Source organism: Vanacampus margaritifer, chromosome 17, assembly GCF_051991255.1.
Source record: "Vanacampus margaritifer isolate UIUO_Vmar chromosome 17, RoL_Vmar_1.0, whole genome shotgun sequence".
NCBI lineage: Eukaryota > Metazoa > Chordata > Actinopteri > Syngnathiformes > Syngnathidae > Vanacampus > Vanacampus margaritifer.
Window position 1 is genome coordinate 19,780,531 of NC_135448.1, and position 19,448 is coordinate 19,799,978.

Below are 19,448 nucleotides of genomic sequence, written 5' to 3' on the forward strand. Positions count from 1 at the left end.
GAATTTGTACAAACAGCATAATCGCTGTTTTCGAGTATCCCTGCACTTTCACGCCATTGCCACTCCAGTCCAGATAGTGGCGGTAAAGCGCTGTTAAGATGCTTTGTCTTCTTGAAAGAGCATCAACAGCAGGACAAGAAGAAGAATACGAAAAAGAAGGCGGCTTGTGCGTGGTAGTGCTTGTTCGTCTTCTAGTTTCCTGGGAAGTTCGTTTATGTGCCGCTCGCATCTTGTAGGGTCAGTAGTTTAGCTCACTAGCTAACCTAGTGAGTATTAGTCAGGCCGCGACAGGTGTAAAAGTTTCGGGTCAAGTGCAATTACTGGTGGGGGGGCTGTTCAGTCAACGACTAAACGTCGCAGTTGGAGAAACGTTTGGACCTTTCTACCAACAGCAACGCAAAAATGATCGACGATTTAAAGACTAACTTTGAGGCACAGTGCGCAGGTTTGTATTTCTTCAAGATATCCTTAAACTTAACACGTTTTGCTCGTTTATTCCCTTCTGCATTTACTTAATTGCTTTTACTCAACAAGCTGTGAACGTTTTTTCACCCCAGAAAGTTTTTTTTGTCAAAATATGTAATATCCTTCCTAAATTTATAATTTAATTGTTAATCATTTTAGCCTCGTAAAATGACTTTCAATGGTCAGCTGAGATACTGAGCTCCTTTCCTGTTTGTAAACAAAGATGACGTCATCGGGATGCGTGCGCAGCGCTGAGGCAGCAAGGACGACAAAGTGCATTTGATGTATACGTACACAAGCCGACTATGGACAATCGCGAAAATGACTTTAAAAAAATAATGGATGGATAATAATATGGATAATGGAGAAGCTGCGAGGCTACAAGTGTGTGATCATGTACAGACCATACAGCATCGTGATTTCTATTCAAGAGTTTTGTATTTTACGAGCAAAATTCTGCCAAGACAAGGAGGACACAAAACATTCATTTACTCTTCTTCTTCCTCCACAAAGACAAGCCATTGGAAGTCACGGCCGTCATTGTCAAGCGGGAAGACAAAGACCACGAAGCCGAAGGCCCACGCTTTGGTTACAAAGCGGGACGCTTGGAACTCGGCGAAACGCGGCACCGCCAGAATCTTCTGCTACAAGCAGTGCCTGCAGGTCAGTGGCGGCCAGAAACCAAAAACAAATACATTGACTGATAGGGGAACAAATAATTGTGGTATACTATAAAAAGTTTACACACCCACTGTTGAAATTCCACCAGATCGCGCCAAAGTTATACAAGTTATAAGCAGCAAAGGAAACGGTATCAGAAAATGCAAATAAGTTATCAACGTTGTGGTGGAAACGTGACTAACTACATAGATTGTAAATGTGGATGTAACACGAATGTATGCTTTGCATTTCTCAAGTTGAAAGCTAACAAACAAGGTGGCGGTCCAAATCAAAAGGCGCAAAGTTCCATTGCGACACGGCCAACAATAAAAAAGCGAATAAACAGAAACCACCACATTAATAATAACACTAGGGATAACAATAAGAGCTGAATGAGACTAGACGGACGCTGTATTTGGTTGGGCCGCTTAAGCGCCAAACCAGCCCTTCGCATTTTTTGCGACAAATACTGCAGATGAGTAAAACCAACAAATGAAAAACTAAGGAAAGGGGCAGATGCTTGAGTTAGCATTTATTGTACCACATAGTGGATGGCTAAATCAAGGTTGAGCACCCTCTTGTGTCCCATGCTGGTACTGCAAGCATGAGTCTGAGCACTCCAGTTTTCAGGCAGACGAGGACGAAAAATGGTTTCAATCGACTTTATTTCAAAGCGGACTCCACTGCCAAATGTCTTCCTTGGTCAAGTTTTACATTTACAAGATTTGGCTTACATGAGACTCAACTCACTGTCGTACGTTACCATCAATTATCTGTCGTATTTAAAGCCAAAGACACAAATATAAAGACGCTATCAGATGTGCACCAAAGGCGAGGAGGAGCGAGTCCTTTTGTCTGTCAAGAAGCTGTGGCAAAACAAAAAAGAACATGCATCTGTCCTTGTGCCCTCTATTAGCATCACTTGGCACTACAATCAAAACAACACAATGATTTATTTACAGCTGGAGATGTGGTTCTGATGCAACACTATCACCATGGCAACAAGTTTGAAGGATAACACAGGCATGTCCAAGCTTTTTCTTCTCATCATCACATTTTTTTCCCCTTTTAGTATGAATGAAAAACTCAACCGCCATCTCGTCGCTTCAACTTGAAGCAACTTGAGGAGTTTCATTTTGACATGGGTAGTGCTTTGACGCCAATAGCGGGGGTGTTTACTGTATGCTGCCGTCCACTAAAAAATGGACAATGGTCGTAAACGACTCTCAAGTTCTATTTTGCCGCCATCTTGTGGCATTTTCTTGCAGAGGAACTACATTGAGGCAAGTTGAAGAGATTCATTTTGACAAGAATAGTGCTTTGACGCCCAGAGTGGGGGTTTAGTGTATGCTGCAGGCAGCTAAAAAATGGACAATGAATGGCTCTTGGGCTTTACTTTGGCGCCATCTTGTGGCATTTTGTTGCAGAGGAACTTCATTGAGGCAAGTTGAGGAGTTTCATTTTGACAAGAATAGTGCTTTGATGGCCATAGTGGGGGTTTACGGCCCACAAGTGGGCCTCTAGTTGTAGTTTGGACACCTCTGGTGCAAAGTGCCTCATTTTGTTGGGGGCAAATCAACAACAACAAAAACTCCGAACTGTATTGTTAAATCCTCTCGGTCATTAAAAATCACCAAAGGGTTCATCGAAAATATTTTGTTACTTGTACAAAACCTTATAAAACGTTTAAAGTGCAGCTAAAACCGGTTATCAGATCAACACTTAATCCTTCACCTCGGTTGGCCGGACGACAAAGGTGTGTGTGTGTGTGTGTGTGTGTGTGTGTGTGTGTGTGTGTGTGTGTGTGTGTGTGTGTGTGTGTGTGTGTGTGTGTGTGTGTGTGTGTGTGTGTGTGTGTGTGTGTGTGTGTGTGTGTGTGTGTGTGTGTGTGTGTGTGTGAGAGCAGAGAATTAGGCGGGATCATGGGCGCGCAGCAGTGTTGCTAAATCCCGCCGTAAGCTACGTGTGGCCGAGGGGACGTCGGCCATTAGTGCAGTGACACATTGAGGTAAGGTTTGCACCGAGCGAACGCCTCTTGTGCCACTTGCGCAATCAGCTCATCCAATTACACGCACACAAGCAAACGCCGATGTTAGGTCTTTGGACAGCGCTGTCCATAACGCCGTCCCGTCTCAAATATGGCCGCAATCTCATTGTGCAAACTGTGCCGCTTGACCAAAGTCTGGGATGCCAGTTCATTTGTGAGGAGCTACATGAGGTGGCGCGGGTGTCCGATTTGGAAGCGTTCCCAAGTGAAGAGTTCCAGGCACCAGGATCCAAGATGGGACCGGCGGGCCTCAGTGGCAGGGGTCAAAGGGGAACTCGGCCAGGCCGCCGTGGAGCTCCACGCCTTCCTCCTCCCACGACGCCACGTCGCCCGGCAGGCGGGCCCCGCACGACGCCTGCCCGTAGATCTCGGACGCCGTCAGCACTCGCGACCACACGTGCACGTCCGAAAGTTCGCCCGTGAACGACTGCGTCACGTCAAAGCGGCCGCCAACCGTGTCCTGCGCAAAAAGCAAAACAATGCACATCACTCAACTGTCAACTAGCATTTTGTTAACATTTTTATTAGCATTGGTAGCATATTTCATATAATTTTTAGCAAATTTAGCAGCACTGTTAGTGTTAGCATATTTCATAGCATTTTGTTGCCGGCGTTTCCTATTCTTGTCAACACTGGCTGCATATGTGCCTTTTGTTAGCACGTTTATTAGTCTTATCTTAGCATAATTGTTAGCATTGTCTTGGCATATTGTTTTTATTAACGTTTTCAGTATATTTATTAGCATATTTAGTATTTTGTTAACATTAGCATAGTGTTAGCATAATTATCAGCCTTGTCAGCATACAAGTATTTATTAGCATTATGTTAGCAAATCAAATAGCCGTGTTATTGTTAAAATATTTAATAGCTTCCCCCCCCCATGGTCTCATAAACGCTAGCTGCATACTAATATGTTTAGCATATCAGCATTCATATTTTTTTAACATCACGTTGATACAACTATTAGCCTTGTGTACGCATATTAGTATTGCGTTAGCATATTAATGGCCAATGTCAGTGACAACACTGACCACATATTTATGAGCATTTTGTTAGCATACAGTATTTTATTACCATGTTAGTTAGCATTTTAGTTGTATTTTAATAGTATATATATATATATATATATATATATATATATATATATCTTTTTTTTTTTGGCACATTTATTAGTATATTGTGAGTATATATATATTTTTAAGCATGTTTATTAGAACATTAACATTTTGTTAAAATATTTAGTTGTCATATTTGGCCACAAGCACAATGACGATGGCGTTTTTTTGATTTGCAATATATAAGTATATAAATATATGAGGAAAACGTGTCTCACCTGCTCTTGTCCCAGAACAAACATCCCTCCTGGTTTGATGGCGTGCCAGGCCGCCAGGTTCTGACCCGATCCTTTCCTTGCCCCGTCCTGGTAGACCTCCCACACGCCGTCACGCGTGGCCCACGTCACGCACACGTGATGCCACTTCCTGTCGCTCACCGTGACGGGCAGCGTCACCGCCTGCCGTAACAAAGCACAGTTAGTGCATTAGTTAGCATTTTGTTAGCATGTTAGTTAGCGTGGTCATTTGCATTTTGTCAGCAAATGTATTATTTGCTATAATTTTAAGCATACTTGTTCCTATTTTGTTAATATGTTTGTATTTTGTAGCACATTTGTTAGTACAATGTTAGCATTTTGTTTGCGTATGTAATAGTATTTTGTTAGCACATTTGGGACAAAAGGGCAGACATTTGTGAGCATATACTGTTAGCATATTTGCTAGCACTTTTATTCTAACAATATTGGCATATTTAATAGTGTTTTGCTAGCAAATTTGAGCATTATATTAGCTTATTTAGCATCATGCTGTAAGCATATTTGTTTGCGCGTGCGCGTGTGTCGTCGTTAGCCAAGCGTGAGACAAACATGTCTCTCTTGACAAACAATTAGGCCAATCAATTAGGCTTAAACGGATTAATCGCTGCATTCGTTCGTCAGCCGAGCTCTACCGAAGCGATAAACGGTAGGGTGAAAAAAAAAAATCTAATACCGTACCCGCCTTCCGTTTGGTGAAAAGATGCCGTCGCTTCTTAGAATGAAAGATTAGCAAGTTAAACAGAGCCGCGGATGAATCCAAAGATTCAAAGTCTTTGGGTTGGATGACCGGATGAGGCTAATTTGCATAACACACCCCCTTCTCCAAAATATGTATGTTCTCCCTATGATTGTGTGGGGACCAGTCCGTTCATCTAGTTGCACCTTGACTGACAACCAGTTCAATGTTTGTCTGTATGTGCCCTCACATTGAACGGCGACCCGGGCCATGTCTGCCTGCATTGACCAATTTAGACTGGCGACCAATCCATTGATTGACTCGAGATGCTCTACAATTGGCGGAAAGGACTTTGATAGACAACCTTGTCGTTGACCAGCAGCTCCATCGGGTTGGCGCCCCACTCGATGAGCACCAGCTCATTGGCCTGGCCTGGCACAGCGTAGGAGAAGGGCGTCCCCACCCCGGGACCGGCGCCCGCCTTCAGGCGCAAGCAGACGGTGAGGGCGAAGAGCTCGGTCGTCAGGGAGCGCTTCATCCTGGCGTACATGTAGTTGGTCCTCATGGGGAAGTCCAGCAGGAAGGCGGTGGAGCTCTTCAGCTTCTTGTGGCCTCCTGCTGACACCAGCCGGGGGTTTGTCAGAGACGCATCTTGTCGGCCTGTATTTGAATTTAGCTATGAGGTGGACCCCAAGGTTGAACTCTTAGCCCACTTCTTTTTTGCATATACTTATATATGCAATTTTCTCTGAACATTGTGTTCAACTGACAGTTCTATATACAGTGGCACCTTGACTTAAGATTTTTTTTTCCTGGTGTTTTGTGTTGTAAGATAGATTACTGATGAGTGAAGTACAGCAGGAAAAAAAAATTAGAAACTCACCAAACTGACTTACTCCCCTCAAATAACGACTTAAACTCGTAAGTCAAGGTACCTTGTTGTAGATAGCTTCAGAATTGGTCTAATTAAGTTCACCTGTAAATGTTGTAGGGCAAATATGTTTATCCTGGAATGTCATCAGAAATTCAGATGTGACCAACATTTTGTGAGGCGTGCATGTGCTAACCGTGCTCAGAGTGGCCGTGGTGCAACTGGCTGAGGATGGATTCCAGTTTGCCGTGTCCGCCATTACGTGCACTCGTCTCTTTGCTGCTGAAAGGAAGTCGTCGAGGGAGGTGGTGGTCGTCATGGTGGTCGTCATGGTGGTCGTCATGATGGTCATCGTGGTGATCCTCGTGGTGGTCGCCGTGGTGGTCGCCGTGGTGGTTGCCGTGGTGATTGCCGTGGTGATCGTCGTGGTGATCGCCGTGGTGATCGTCGTGGCGATGGTCGTCATGGTGATCACTGTGGTGACTGTCGTGGTGGCCATACTGGTCCTTATGATGGTTGGCGTAGCGGCCGGAATGGCGGCCGCTGCTGTGCCAGTCGTGGTGATCGTAGTGAGGATCGTGGCGCCGAGTGTGGTGGTTGGAGTGACGGCTGCCGTGGTGGCTGCTGTGGTGGTTATCGTGGTGACTGTTACCGTGGCGGTCTTGGTGGTGGTCATCGTGGTGATCAGTGTGATGGTTGTCACGGTAGTGGTCGTCGTGGTGGTCGTCATGGTGGTCGTCATGGTGGTTGTCACGGTGATGGTCGTCGTGATTGTTGTCGTGGCGATCATCGTGATGGTCGTCGTGGTGATCATCGTGATGGTCGTCGTGATGGTCCCTGTAGTAAGTGCGCAGCTGCTCCTCCAGAGCGTTGATCTTGCGCTGGAGGAGTTCTCGCAAGGAGCTGGAGTAGGAGCTGGAGGAGTTCCGCGCCTGCACACACAAACGTTCCAAGCTGAAAAGGTTCACTTTGAGTTTCAGAAAGACCAAGACTAAGAGTTTGGTTCTCCTGTTTGCGTCACAGTTTTGAGTTTCTGGTTTTGAATCTATGCTGTATAACATTTGCAATTATAATACTGGTGGATGCAGGGCAGAAGTTCTTGTGTAAAGACTTACAGAACCGTGGTCATGGCAGATGCTAGTCTACTTCCTGACTGCCGTCGATGTGCCCTTGGGCAAAACTTTTTTCCTTGATAGTCTGACTTCCTCCCATATCTCAAAAATACTTTGGGTTATTGAAGACTGAGATGGTTTAGAGGAGAGATAGTGAGCATATTGGCAGAAGGATGCTGAGTTTCCAAATGCCAGGCAGGAGGTCTAGAGGAAGACCAAAGAGGAGGTTTATGGATGTAGTTAAAGGGGACATGAAGGTAGTCGGTGTGAGAGCAGAGGATGCTGAGGACAGGGTTCGATGGAAGCAACTGTTTCGCTGTGGCGACCCGTGAAGGGAAAAACCGAAAGCAAAAGAAGAAGACTTGAGATTGTCCACTGGTGTGAATGGTTGTTTGTCTCGTTGCCCTGCGATTGGCCGGTCCAGGGTATGCCCCGCGTCCAAAGTCAGCCGAGAGAGGCTCCAGTTCACCCCCAACAGAAGTGAGGATAAGCGGTATAGAAAATGGATGGATCTGTTTCCTCTCTCTGGCTTGCCCTCATCTTCCTCACCTGAAAATCCGGCTTTGTACCCTGCCAGCGTACGCTGCAATTAATAGCCTCGTCAGGCGGGATGAAGCTAATTGGATACGACGCAGGCTCGCGCCCCTCGTGGAGGACAGCGACCTGAGCATCTTGTTAGAGGAGCGAGGTAGTGCGGAGTCAATCTTGGCTCGGCTTCAAGTTTGCCCCTCGCCTTTGGGCGGGTTCCAAGCAGATTCTTGACAGTGTTGCCTGAGCCCACCTAAGCTGACAGGCAGACTTTCACAAGAAGTCTTTGAAGAGCTTCCCCCCCCCCCCCGAGGAGCGTCAGAGGAGCTTGGGATGACTGATCTTGGATGGGCAACTAACCTAGAACAATGAATAGCCCACTTTTTTAAAACGCATCACTGCAACTCATCGATCACCTTGTCATGAAGATTGTATTATTAGCTTAACACTTTTTTGTGCCTAGAGATCCAGATTGGTTTCACAGCTTCACATACCAGGTGACCTGAAGGTTTGTCAGGTCTGTTTGCTCTCACAGAAACGGCATACTTAGCCTTAAGATCGCCTGGTTATGACCCAAATTTTGCTGCAATTGGCTACTTGACTAAAGACAACAGAAGGCCGAGCTCAAGAAACTATTTGTGAAACCATCAACAACTCTACAAAATCTCTACGGTGGAGGTGTCATGTCCCTCCGTGACTTACCTGCAGGTTCTCCAGACGCTCCTTCAGCGTCTGCAGGGTTTTCCCGGTCTGCTCCGGCGAGAAGGAGCCGTGTTTGCTGTGCGAGTCCAAGTGATGGGGGTCCGGCCTGTGGCTGCCATGGGAGAAGTGGTGGTCGCTGCCATGATAGGACCCCTGGTGTGAAGAGTGGCCGTCGTGGTGACCGTCGTGGTGATTGCCATGATGGTCATCGTGGTGGTGGTTGTTGTGGTGGTTGTCGTTATGACCGGTGCCGTGGTGACCACCAAAGCCCTCGCACAAGGTGAGCTTGGCTGTAAGCTCCCTGATGGTTTCACGCTGGTCCAGGATGGTCTCTTTCTGTCTGACCAGACTCTCGCGAAGGTGCAAGATGGTGGCTTTGGCCTCATCCGAGATCAGGATTCTGCTATTGTGGCCGTTGGCGCTCGGCCCGTGCGGCGCGCTGGGCGGAGAGTAGCAACTGGGGTCTGCTTCCGGGGGGATGGGAATGCAAACAAATTTGGGGCTGGTGCCGTAGTCGTGGTCCGTGCCAAGCAAGCTCGCTGAAGCTTCAGAGCAAGACAGGAAGTAGCAGATGACGAGCGAGCGTAAGGTGAGGAAGACGACAGAGGAAGTGTTGCCTCGGTGCTTGGCGGACAACATCGCCAGGCCCGCATGACGGATGTCTCTCGCCATGTTTGATGTGAGTCCAAATGACTCCTTGACCACTGAGCTCAAGGTCTTGCCAGGCTTTATCTTTCTGGGGAACGACACCATGGCTCATTTGCGCTGGATTTGGATTTGAAGGATAAAATGTGTCAAAAATGAACTTGCCGACGCCGCCGCCCCTCACAAAACATCAACATTTGTTCAGGAACAGGCAAACCGGCGCCTCAAGTAGCCCTTAAACAAGTCCTGGTGGGCCGGCCTCCTGTGTTGCATGGCGCTTAACGCAGATCTTGAGACATCCTTCCGCTGTGCCCGGAACAGACTTTTGGGCCTCGTCCAGCCAGCTGATCGGACTTGGCCCAGAGGACGTCCTGTGTTGGGCAGCCAAGATTAATCCATTTAAGTTTGGCCTGCAACCATCGGATCCCAACGCGAGACTCAGCACGATCTCCTGCATGCAGGACACACACAACAAGATCCAGTATTTATGCACAGCTCACGAAGCGGATGTGATGTTGGAAATCAGAGGACTGGACTCGATTGCGAAGCCGGCTGACGGCGGTCAAGTTTGGACTTCAAAGACAATAAGCAGAGTCATCAGATAAAACATTCATGTTAATACGGCGATACCTTGACTTGTGATTTGAATTTTGTTCCGCGTGGCTTCAGGAAGGGCGTGGCCTAGTGCGTCAGGAGCTCTGACTCCAGCTCCAGTTGGACATTTTCCAGGTCTGCTCCAAGCTCCTTGCTAGCGTTTTCCTTCTGCATTTGTCTGTATTGCGCAACGTTGTTGTTGCAAGCCGACGACCTCCACTGCTAGTTTTGCACTCTTGCGTCAGATATCCAAGGTGGTCACGGGACAACGTCAACGATAAGCACAACAAGCGCTCGGACCCCTGAGAGCCTTTTAACGAGGTGCTTGCTGCTCAGGTTGCTAATCTGAGCCTCAGCCCCGCTGTCTGATACACAAAGACAACATTAGCTCGGACTTAGCAGACATGATACTCGGCTGAGGCACGCGGCCTAGCATGCGCATGAGCAGCGCATGCGCATGAGCAGCGCCGCACCACTTCATGGATGCTTCCTGTCTTAGTGTTGGATGCGTCCATCCAAACCTCCAACTGACCCTCCGTTTTCTCGACCTTATCCTCACAAAGCTAGCAAATGAGCTGGAGCTCATCCGAGCTGAGCCCGGCGGAGAGGCAGGGCCGGTCGCCAGCGCATTACATCCGTCCGTCCGTCCGTCCATCCACACCAGCTATCGGGCGGATCTCGGTTTAGATACCAGCCTTATTTGAAGGTATCGGTACTCACGTCTGTGGCCGATCTTTTGGCCATTCAAACAGTTGGAATCAATTGGAAGAATCAAACATTGACATGATTTTTTTATGGAATATTTAAAGGTCTTTCTTTATAATCATCCGTCATCGCTTTTCATGTGGGAAATTTGATCGTATGGTATCGTTGCTTGGTATCAGTGTCTGTGACTAAACAAGAGTTGAGTACTCTTTCAGATATCGGTCCATGAAAGTGGTATCAAACGTTCTAGTCCCAAACTCGTGCCCTGAGTCAGTATTTTTCGACAGTAAATTTCACTACTATGGTAGGGTAGGGTTAGGGCTTGTTCGATACCACTTATTTTCAGGCATGTTCACCCTTTGAATACTCACCGATCCTCAGTACCGATACATCAAATTCTTTTAAAATTGAATGTAACCAAATGATTCCGCCCATCCAAGTCATCTGCATTCCAAAAATGAAGCGCAAATCCAGTTTGTATCTTGATTGAACGTAAACTTGACACAGGTAGGAGGGGGCGGGGTCACGTGAAGGTCAACGCCCGTCGGTGGCCTGTCTGACGACATCTTTCGGGGGTCGCGTCGGCTAACAAGATGTAACGAGGAAAACGGTGGACTGAAAATGTGCTGAATGCGAACCCTCGCTGACTCCTCGCCCGATCCCTTTAAGGGACTCGACACACGTTCGTTGTCATGGCGATTTGGGATAAACAAACACATTTCAAACAGTTTATGTTTGTAAAGAAAGATCAGAATCATGTTTTCTTCTCGGTGACAACAAAACAAATATTTGAATTGGACCAAAAACGCTGCTTTGGTTTTCAGCTTGAAGTACAAAATTTGATCTTAACTGCTTCAAATGTTTTGTAACATTAAAATGTATGATGTAGGCCTTCAAGGGCCCAATCTTTTATTTGTATTATTATTTTTGAACCAACGAGCATTTACATAATCATTTGTTGCTTTAATTTAGCCCTTTTTAAAAAAAATAATAATAAACAATTCAAATGAATAGATTTTTTTGTGGTTAATTTATTAATTGTAAATAACAAAAGGAAGAACAATGTGCTTCTGAAGATCTTTTTTTCTTTACGTCTGTGGAAAATTTCAATGGTTGAGGTTGATGGTCATTAGAAACATTTGAATTCAAGCAAATGCTTGAATTAGTCCCGCCCCCGAATTCAGAAAATGACTTGGCAATTTTGCTCTCAGGCTGATGTCATTTGACAATGTTTGCTTTTGTTGAATAATCAATTATAATGACACAATGAAATGATTATTATTATGAAATACATACAATTAAATAAATAATAATAACAATAAAAAATATAGAGAATTAAATGAAATTAGATATAAAATTAAATAACTAAAAAAATAAAATGGGAAATTTAATAATACATATCATAAATTAACTGATCAATTAAATGATCAATTATAATGACAATTTAAAAACTAAAATGATTTACTTGATGAGTAAAAAACATTTCTCTATATTGTACATACATTTTGGAACCTTTTCTTTGAACTTTATCTTCAGCTGTACCTTAAAAAAAGTCCCATGAACGGAAACGTTTTCCGAGCTCCCATAAAATGCAGACTCACATGTTGTCCACGCGCCGCCAGTAGAATTCGGAGCGTTAACAGCACACGGCAACCAAAAGGCAACTCCAGTCACATCTGCAAGGTTTTGTTTTCTGCCGACGTTCCACAAAACGTACTTGAAAACGCAGACGAGCGATCCTGACGCCTGCTTGCCGCGCTCGCTCGCGGCTCGTCAATCCGTCCTGCCTGACGCTGATCAGCTTGAGGAGGATTGCTGGCTTGAGCGGGATAAATTTATCTCTCGCTCACCTTTGGGCCCGTGTGTGTGTGTGTGTGTGTGTAATATGTGTGTGCGCTCGCCCCAAACCCGGCTCAGCCTCAACCACGCTGGGAAGAAAACGAGGTCCAGATAGCAGGCAAATTGATTTGTTTTCAATGAAGCTGACGGGCTACGCTAACATGTTTTTTGGAATGCAGGCAGAAAAAAATGATGCTGGCCGATCACGCAAACCACTAGCGCACTGTGCTGAAGTTCTCATTGTATCGTATTGCTTCATTGTTGACCAAATATAAAGCATTGCCGCCTTATCTTGGGTTTAGCTCAACACTGGCTTTAACATTAATAACAGCTTATCCTTTGTCTTGAAAGGCGACTGTGAAAACCTCATTTAAACACTTGTTTGAGACCGTGATGTTCAGCAGCGCCATCTGGTGGTTGATGAGGGACGAAATGGAACCCCAAATGTTGCTTGGATCAGCTACACACAACTCACACTTATACACACACACACATTAGCCTCCTTCACCCCCACTGGGGTCAGCTCTGATGTCATTAACAGGTGGGCGGCAGAAATAGACTTACACGCGCACACACACACACACACACCCCTCCCCCCTCACCCGTACGCATGCACAAAAAGCAGGTCAGCGGCTTGTTAACGTCATTGTTGAGTTGCAAGTGTTTACGAGGGAACACAATGAAAGATATGTGTGTCACGTCAACACTTGCGGGGGGTGTGGGGGGGGTTGTTGCGCGTTATTTGCAGTAGCGCTCGGTGGGACTTGAGTCGCATGACTTAAGACTAAGTTGTCCTTGCACTCCGCGCCCACTTTGTGACATAATTCAGTACTTGCCAGTCATCAGAAAATTGGATTTCGATGAACTTCCTGTTCCGTTCTCAAAACCGAGCCAATATCTACAGAGAAAAGAACGCTAGAAATGGAATTTGTACGTCAACTATGACAGCAGTGATCATGAACAATAGCTAGAAAATGCTCCTGTTAACAGCAGAAATGAGCTTTCCGTATCATAACTGGCAAAGGCCGCGTTAGGAGCTCTGTGGGATCCCGTTTGAGAATCCAGTGGCGCCTTTTGATACGGGTTCAAGTCGCTCCATAACCGCACTTTTTGCTACCCACCCAATCAAATCAAATGAGTTGTCCCAGCGATAGGTCGTACTTTCCCCTCAGATCTTGAAATTTGGCTCTCTTGTATGTCAGATTTTTGCTTGAAAGTTGAAGCAAAAAATCAGCCAAACCTGAGCAGGTATCGCAAATATTTACTTTCAAGCGGCAGCAAAAAAATCGTCTCAACGATGGCTCATATCGCAAATCTTTCGCAAGTGGAAGCGAAATAAAAAAAATAATCATCTGAGCAATGGCTTGTATCTCAAATGTTTGCTCTCAAGTCAAAGCAAAAAATCAGGCAAATGATGGCGGCGCATATCATTTTCATAATCAATTAATCTGTTGCTTATTTTATCAACTAATTGATGAATAAGATAAAAACAACACATTTTAATTTCTGTCCCGATATTAAAAAATCAAGACATTATTTCAAGTTGGTGTTGCGGAAAATGCAACAGCATAAATTCCGATTCAGTTCCTGATTTGGTCCATGATTTGTCCGAAAATCGGCAAAAGAATGTATTGTGACTAATGCAAATATTTGCATTACGAATTTGAGATATGACTGACTTGCGACTCGCTTAACTCGAGTAATTGCTCGACTGGCCTTGCTTGTTTTTCCCACAAGTTCATGTTGACCACTCGCAACTTCCTTGCCACTCGCTCGTGCGTGCGTGTTTGTGGGGGTGGTCATGGCGGAGCAGTAGGTGGTCCAGTCTGCGGGTGTGGGGAACGTACACGGTGGCAGCGGCCTCCCGGCTGGCGGCATTCCAGACTGTCAGCTAAGGTCCCCCGAGGCAGCTTTGGGCTGGCCTATATTTGGAGGAAGCGCTGAAGATATTTTCAGGCTCCCAACATGTCACAGCGTGTTTGTCGCCGTCATCGTCGCCGCCGCCGTCGCCTGCCACCGCTCTAATCGCTGGCTTCCTCCTGTCGGATGCCGGTGTGCGCGCTTCCACGTCAGGTAAGCGCGCATTCCCGCCAGAAATTGCAAAGAAAAGAGTGTCAACACAGTGGCCGTGTGGGCTGCATGTCTGCCTCGCATTTTGAGATTCTGGATTCAAATCTGTGTGGTGTTTGCATGTTTGCATGCCGGAGAAAAGCCACGCGACGACGTGTTAGCATGTTAGCTTCAGGGAATACAAATGTGAGCATCAACATTGACCGGTAGTATAGAGGTGCTAACGACTAATCAGCAACTAATTAATGATCAAATTAATCAATACGATCATTGTTTGCTAGTCAATAAATCATTTCGATATCTTTTCAATTAAAATTGCTCAAATGCTCAGACTTTCAGCTCCTCAACAGTAAATATTCACCGTCTTCCATGAAAGTCGACCGATTTGCTTTGTTTTGAACCAAAAAACAAAACAAAAGCTCTTTTATATTAATTGAAAAACTGCCATTTTTTCCTGTAATTGTAGTTGATTTTAGTTTGTTTTATAACAAAGTAGTTACTTTTTATTTTATGACGTTAGCAAAGTACCACCCCAACCAATGTAGTATTTTTCAATGGCTTTGGTGAACTCTAAAAACCCTGCCCTCTATTGTGTCTGTGGAACATGACTGTTATGATCCATCTCGGGGCGGCCATTTTGTTTGTTTGTACTGCTGGCGACTGAAAATGTGGCGAAATGGCTTTCTCCTGAAATGGATCAAAACGGGCTCATTTTGCTGCTTGGTTCATATACCACAAATGCAATATGAAAAATGACTTCATTCGTTCAGTCCCGACAGTGACAAAATGGGACAAATGACATCTAGACAAGGACGCATTCCCACCTGCGCACAGCCAAGCTAGCATGCTAATGTGCTAAGATTGGCGAATCCCAAAGCTGCGAGGCAGACGCGCTAACCACTCGCCCAACATCCGTTGTCTGTCGGGGGAAGATGGGTCGCCGGCTGCTGAGGAAGCTCCCGAAATAGTGCCCGCCCACCCCGCTTTTCGTTCCACTCGCATAGCTTCCTCAAATTAGCTCGCGACAAGCCACAGCGACCGCTCACTTCTTGCCTTTGCTCATACTAATTGCAAACAAGTCCCGTCGTATGACTTCCTGTTCAGCTTGATACCGTAGCCTGGATTTGCCACTTCTGATTGAGACCCAAAATTGAAACCCGAACCCTGGTATAAAACCATTATTGATGTAGGCTTGAAAGCCCAATTTGAAAGATGGTTAGTTTTCTTCATCTTTGGGAGCGTTTTGACGAATTCCCGATGGACAAAAGCGACCTCAATTGTGATGATGATTTTTTGTGTGTGTTTGTCCAGGAAGCATCTCGTGCCAAACGTTTCCTTGACGATTGCATCACCATGACCCGTTTGTCCAATCTCAACCTTTTGCCCGAGCTGCCATTTTGCCCTCCCCAAATAGCGCACGTCCGCCTTTTGCTCCAGATGTTTTGACGGACACACGGATGTTTTTCTAAACACGCTTTTTCACATTCACTCACATAAGTTTTTCAGTTTTATTTTATTTCTTTGTATGTTTTTACATTTTTTTTCCCCCAGTTGGTGAAAGTTGATTTGTATTCAATTTTTTTCTCGATGATGTGGTCCACTTTCCTGGTGACGGACGAGGAGGGCCGCTCGGTAGGCCCGGCCGCCGCCCCCACGGTGGGAGGCGGGGCTCAGGGCGGCGGGGGCGGGGCCGCGGGCACGGGCGGCCTGGCGGGCCTCATGAGTGGGCGCAGCACCTTCGGCGGCAACAAGCGGCGCAGGACCGGGCACCACGCCATGACCGAGGCGCAGGAAGGAAAGGTGAGTTCAAAGGTCAGGCCTCCGAGACCACAGAAGGCAGAGAAAGCCTACGAGAACTTGGTGCTGCCATATTGAATGTCATTTGCTCATTTTGAATAGAGCCATGAGGGTGTGCACACTTATGCAATCACATCATCACCGGTTATTTGCACTGTTGATGTTTTAGGAAAATGTTGACTTTAGCATTAGCATTGTAGTTGTATTATTATTATTTTTGTCTAAATGTCAAATTATCTCGCACCATCAAGGCTAAATATCAACGTTTGTTGACATATTTGCTGTTGCCTGCGCGCAGATCAAGCTGGCGTTCTTCGTGGCCATCGTGGGCGTGATCTTGACGGTGCTGGGCGTGGGCACAGAGTTTTGGGTGGAGCTGGCGCCGCCCAAGACTTTCTACGGCAACCAGGTGAGACGCGGGGGGGCAATGGTGGGCTTGTGGCGGGGGTCCGGCGGGGGCTGACTTCCTGTGCGGCAGACGTGCCCGGCGATGCACATTGGCCTGTGGAAGGCCTGCACCAAGACGCTGTGGGTGGCCGACATCGATCCTGATCGGGAGAGCTGCGGTCCCGCAGAGCTGCCTGGAGGTACGCGCAAACTTTCCAACATTTATTTGAAGTTTTTGGAATATTTTTATATTTGGAATACTTCTAGATTTAGAATTGTTTTGTTTTCCACTTTGTTTTTGTTGATGGGTGTTTTTATAAAAATGTTTTGTTTGGATTATTTTTAGTATTTGGATTTAAAAAGTTGAATTATATTGGATTTTGGGGGATTATTTTAAAATGTTGATTCTGTATTAAGCTTTTTTAAATTTTTGTAATCTTAATGATATTAACAGATTTCTAAAGTTATTTTTATTGAGATATTTATGTGGATTTAATTACTATTTTATATATTTAGATTTTTTTCCAGGTTTTTTGTATTAGTTTTTTTTTTAATCAAAGTATTTAGGTCAATTTAATTAGTTTGTTTTAAATATTTTTTTCTCATTCAAATAATTAATTTGAGCATAATTATTTGTGGTTGCGCATTATTTGATATGTGTCTTGTTTTTGTTGAGCACGAGACGTGTGTTCTCGCGTGTTTGCCTTTCAGAGTCCAACTGCACATACTTCAAGTTCTTCACGACGGGCGAGAACACGGTCTTGTTCCACAAGACCACGCACAAAAGTGAGTTTGGGGCCACCTGATAGCCTCTTTTGAAAGCTTGAGCCAGACCACCAGGGGGCGGACTTTCCCCTGCCCAAAAGCTTTCTCACTCATCCAAGTGAATTTCGGACCTTAAGTCATTCACTGCCATTGACGGCTCAATTGAACTTGGCTGTATTTGAGTGTGTATCAATCTATTTCATTCCTTTTTAAGAGAAAAAAGATCATATAAAGCAATGTTCAAATTCAAAGTAAAGCAAAAGAATGAAAGGGGACAGGAAGAAGTCCAACTAGTTTTGTCTGCCCCTGATTTTCCCGACTGGACTTGGATGTGATGTTGTTTTGGTGTGCTTGCGCCAGGCCTGAACGTGGCGTCGGCCATGTTGTCGCTCTTCAGCGTGGTCCTGATGGCGATGGGCGCCATTTGCATCAGCATGGCGCTCAGCAAGGAAATCGTCTTCTTCCTCAAGCCCGCCTCCGTCTGCTTCGTCCTCTCCGGTAAGCGCCGCCCGCCACGTGGCGCTGGGTCCGGGTTTGCAGCTGATGCTTTTCCCTCCTCAGGTGTGCTGGTTCTGCTGTCCGTGCTGGTCTTCCAGCAGGCGCTGTGGTCCCTCCTGGCCAGCGACCACTCGGTGCCGCTGCACCACAACTTCTCCTGGTCCGTGTCGTGCCTGTGCTGCGCCGGCGCCATCTTGATTGTGGGCGGGCTCCTCTTCCTGCTGCTGGCGCTGCCCTTCAGCCCCTGGCAGAGGTGCCACAGCGCCGCCAGCTAGTGGCGGGGACGCGCTACTGCACGGCGGGGGACGTTTGTACCGCAGACGTACTCGGAAAGATGTTTATTCCATATCCTACTAGTGCTGAGTAGTTTATGTACTAGTACACTCCTTGTCCTCATGAGTAAAACAATCCAGTGCACTAGTCAAATGTGGGGGTTTTTCTACACTACTAGTGCCACTTTTGGCCTACTAAAACGCTGAAATATTACTAGAGAACTATTCTGCTGCACTAGTAAGCCCATCCATAAGCAAGTGTCATGCACTAGTAGCCTTTATCAAAGATCTTAAACTCCATGTATTACTGCACTCTTTGGCACACTAGTAGGACAATGTTACTAGTACACTACATGACAATTACTAGTGAAACGTTGAGTATTAAAAATAATAATAATAATGAATTCACCAGTAGCATGATACTTAAAGGTGGGCTACTAGTGCCAAAAATTGTATACAGTCATGGGGGAAAATAACAGTAAGACAATCATTCTACTAGTGCGCTAAATTGTCTTTCTAGTCAAGACACAGTTTAATGAAAATACTTTTTCCTAGTGTTGAACATACTAGTAAAGTGTAGTTGCATATTAGTAGGTCAAAAATGACACTACTAGTGGAGAAAAATCTTACTAGGCAGACTAGTGTGCTAATTTGTCTTAGTGGTGAGGACAATATGTGTACTAGTACAAGGACCTTAAGCAGAATATCAAGGATGTGGAATGAATGCCACTGACGTTGTCGCGTGTTTGAGCGGCCAATTGGATGCGGCGCCATATTGGATGTGGCAAAATACTCACAGTTCAGAATTCACAAATGCAGAGTCCTGTATAATTATTATTATTTTTTTATTATTTGTTATTTTTTGTGTGCTACAAGTAACCTTCACTTGGGATGAAAACCCGGTTTTGTCAATAGAACCTTCTCTCAGATCTCACATCTGCCACATCCAATATGGCGGGCACGTTGACTATGTACGGTAGGCAACGGGTGTTGCCGTGAGAGGACGCGTGCTCGTCTATACGACGTCTCCGGTTGCGAGCGCACACCCAACACGAAGTCTTAAAGCACACAAACAATCCTGCCTCCTTTCACTCGTCAATTCTCTAATTTCAAAGTGTGAAAGTTCAACAATTCAACAATCAGCGAGTGTTGTTTGACCCTCCTAGCGGCTAGCACAAGACTTGTTTGCTAACGCGTTGCTAACAATTGTGTGACCGAGAGAACATTGCTGTCACTTGTGTGCTCTTATAAGAAGTCTTATATCTAAAATACATGGAGGTACTTTTTCTGTATATCGAATGCGTGTCATCAATCACTTCAGCATTATTTTGATGTTTATGCGCAAGATGATGCTAAATTTGTCCAAGAAGAACTTTTTCTGCTGGCTGGCCTGGGAAGCCCTCGAAGAACTGAGCCTGGACCAAGTGGCTGCCAAGTCCAGAC

General features: G+C 45.7%; 2 protein-coding genes across 7 annotated transcripts; one reads left to right on the top strand and one right to left on the bottom strand.

Moving 5' to 3' along the window:
• The first annotated feature begins 155 nt into the window (after positions 1 to 155).
• LOC144037844 (voltage-dependent calcium channel gamma-6 subunit-like) lies at positions 156 to 19,297 on the top strand. Of its 2 annotated transcripts, XM_077549730.1 has the most exons (8): positions 156 to 445; positions 979 to 1,128; positions 15,598 to 16,086; positions 16,382 to 16,492; positions 16,562 to 16,670; positions 17,182 to 17,256; positions 17,596 to 17,733; positions 17,797 to 19,297. In XM_077549730.1, exons 3-8 carry the CDS (start codon positions 15,874 to 15,876, stop codon positions 18,006 to 18,008), a joined length of 858 nt encoding a protein of 285 aa, XP_077405856.1. In that variant the 5' UTR covers positions 156 to 445; positions 979 to 1,128; positions 15,598 to 15,873; the 3' UTR covers positions 18,009 to 19,297. The 2 variants fall into 2 exon arrangements, with proteins under 2 accessions (XP_077405856.1, XP_077405857.1); XM_077549731.1 differs by lacking the exons at positions 156 to 445; positions 979 to 1,128 and adding an exon at positions 14,166 to 14,289.
• Positions 1,774 to 12,530, bottom strand: LOC144037842 (uncharacterized). 5 transcript variants are annotated; one of them, XM_077549721.1, is made up of 6 exons: positions 12,095 to 12,530; positions 8,434 to 9,529; positions 6,288 to 7,023; positions 5,585 to 5,880; positions 4,506 to 4,685; positions 1,774 to 3,632 (listed from the first exon to the last, which is right to left on the bottom strand). In XM_077549721.1, the coding sequence occupies exons 2-6, from the start codon at positions 9,184 to 9,186 to the stop codon at positions 3,423 to 3,425; spliced, it is 2,175 nt and encodes a 724-aa protein (XP_077405847.1). In that variant the 5' UTR covers positions 9,187 to 9,529; positions 12,095 to 12,530; the 3' UTR covers positions 1,774 to 3,422. The 5 variants fall into 5 exon arrangements, with proteins under 5 accessions (XP_077405847.1, XP_077405844.1, XP_077405845.1 ...); XM_077549718.1 differs by having other exon boundaries at positions 11,979 to 12,530; XM_077549719.1 differs by having other exon boundaries at positions 11,920 to 12,530.
• Positions 19,298 to 19,448: the final 151 nt, after the last annotated feature.

Bases quoted from the DNA above. Each gene is read 5' to 3' on its own strand.
- LOC144037844 (XM_077549730.1), top strand. From the start codon at position 15,874: ATGATGTGGTCCACTTTCCTGGTGACGGACGAGGAGGGCCGCTCGGTA. The intron at 16,087-16,381 runs GTGAGTTCAAAG...GCCTGCGCGCAG, and splicing joins CCGAGGCGCAGGAAGGAAAG to ATCAAGCTGGCGTTCTTCGT. The intron at 16,493-16,561 runs GTGAGACGCGGG...CCTGTGCGGCAG, and splicing joins AGACTTTCTACGGCAACCAG to ACGTGCCCGGCGATGCACAT.
- LOC144037842 (XM_077549721.1), bottom strand. From the start codon at position 9,186: ATGGTGTCGTTCCCCAGAAAGATAAAGCCTGGCAAGACCTTGAGCTCA. The intron at 4,686-5,584 runs GTTGTCTATCAA...TTGTTACGGCAG, and splicing joins AGCTGCTGGTCAACGACAAG to GCGGTGACGCTGCCCGTCAC. The intron at 3,633-4,505 runs GTGAGACACGTT...CTTTTTGCGCAG, and splicing joins TTGTTCTGGGACAAGAGCAG to GACACGGTTGGCGGCCGCTT.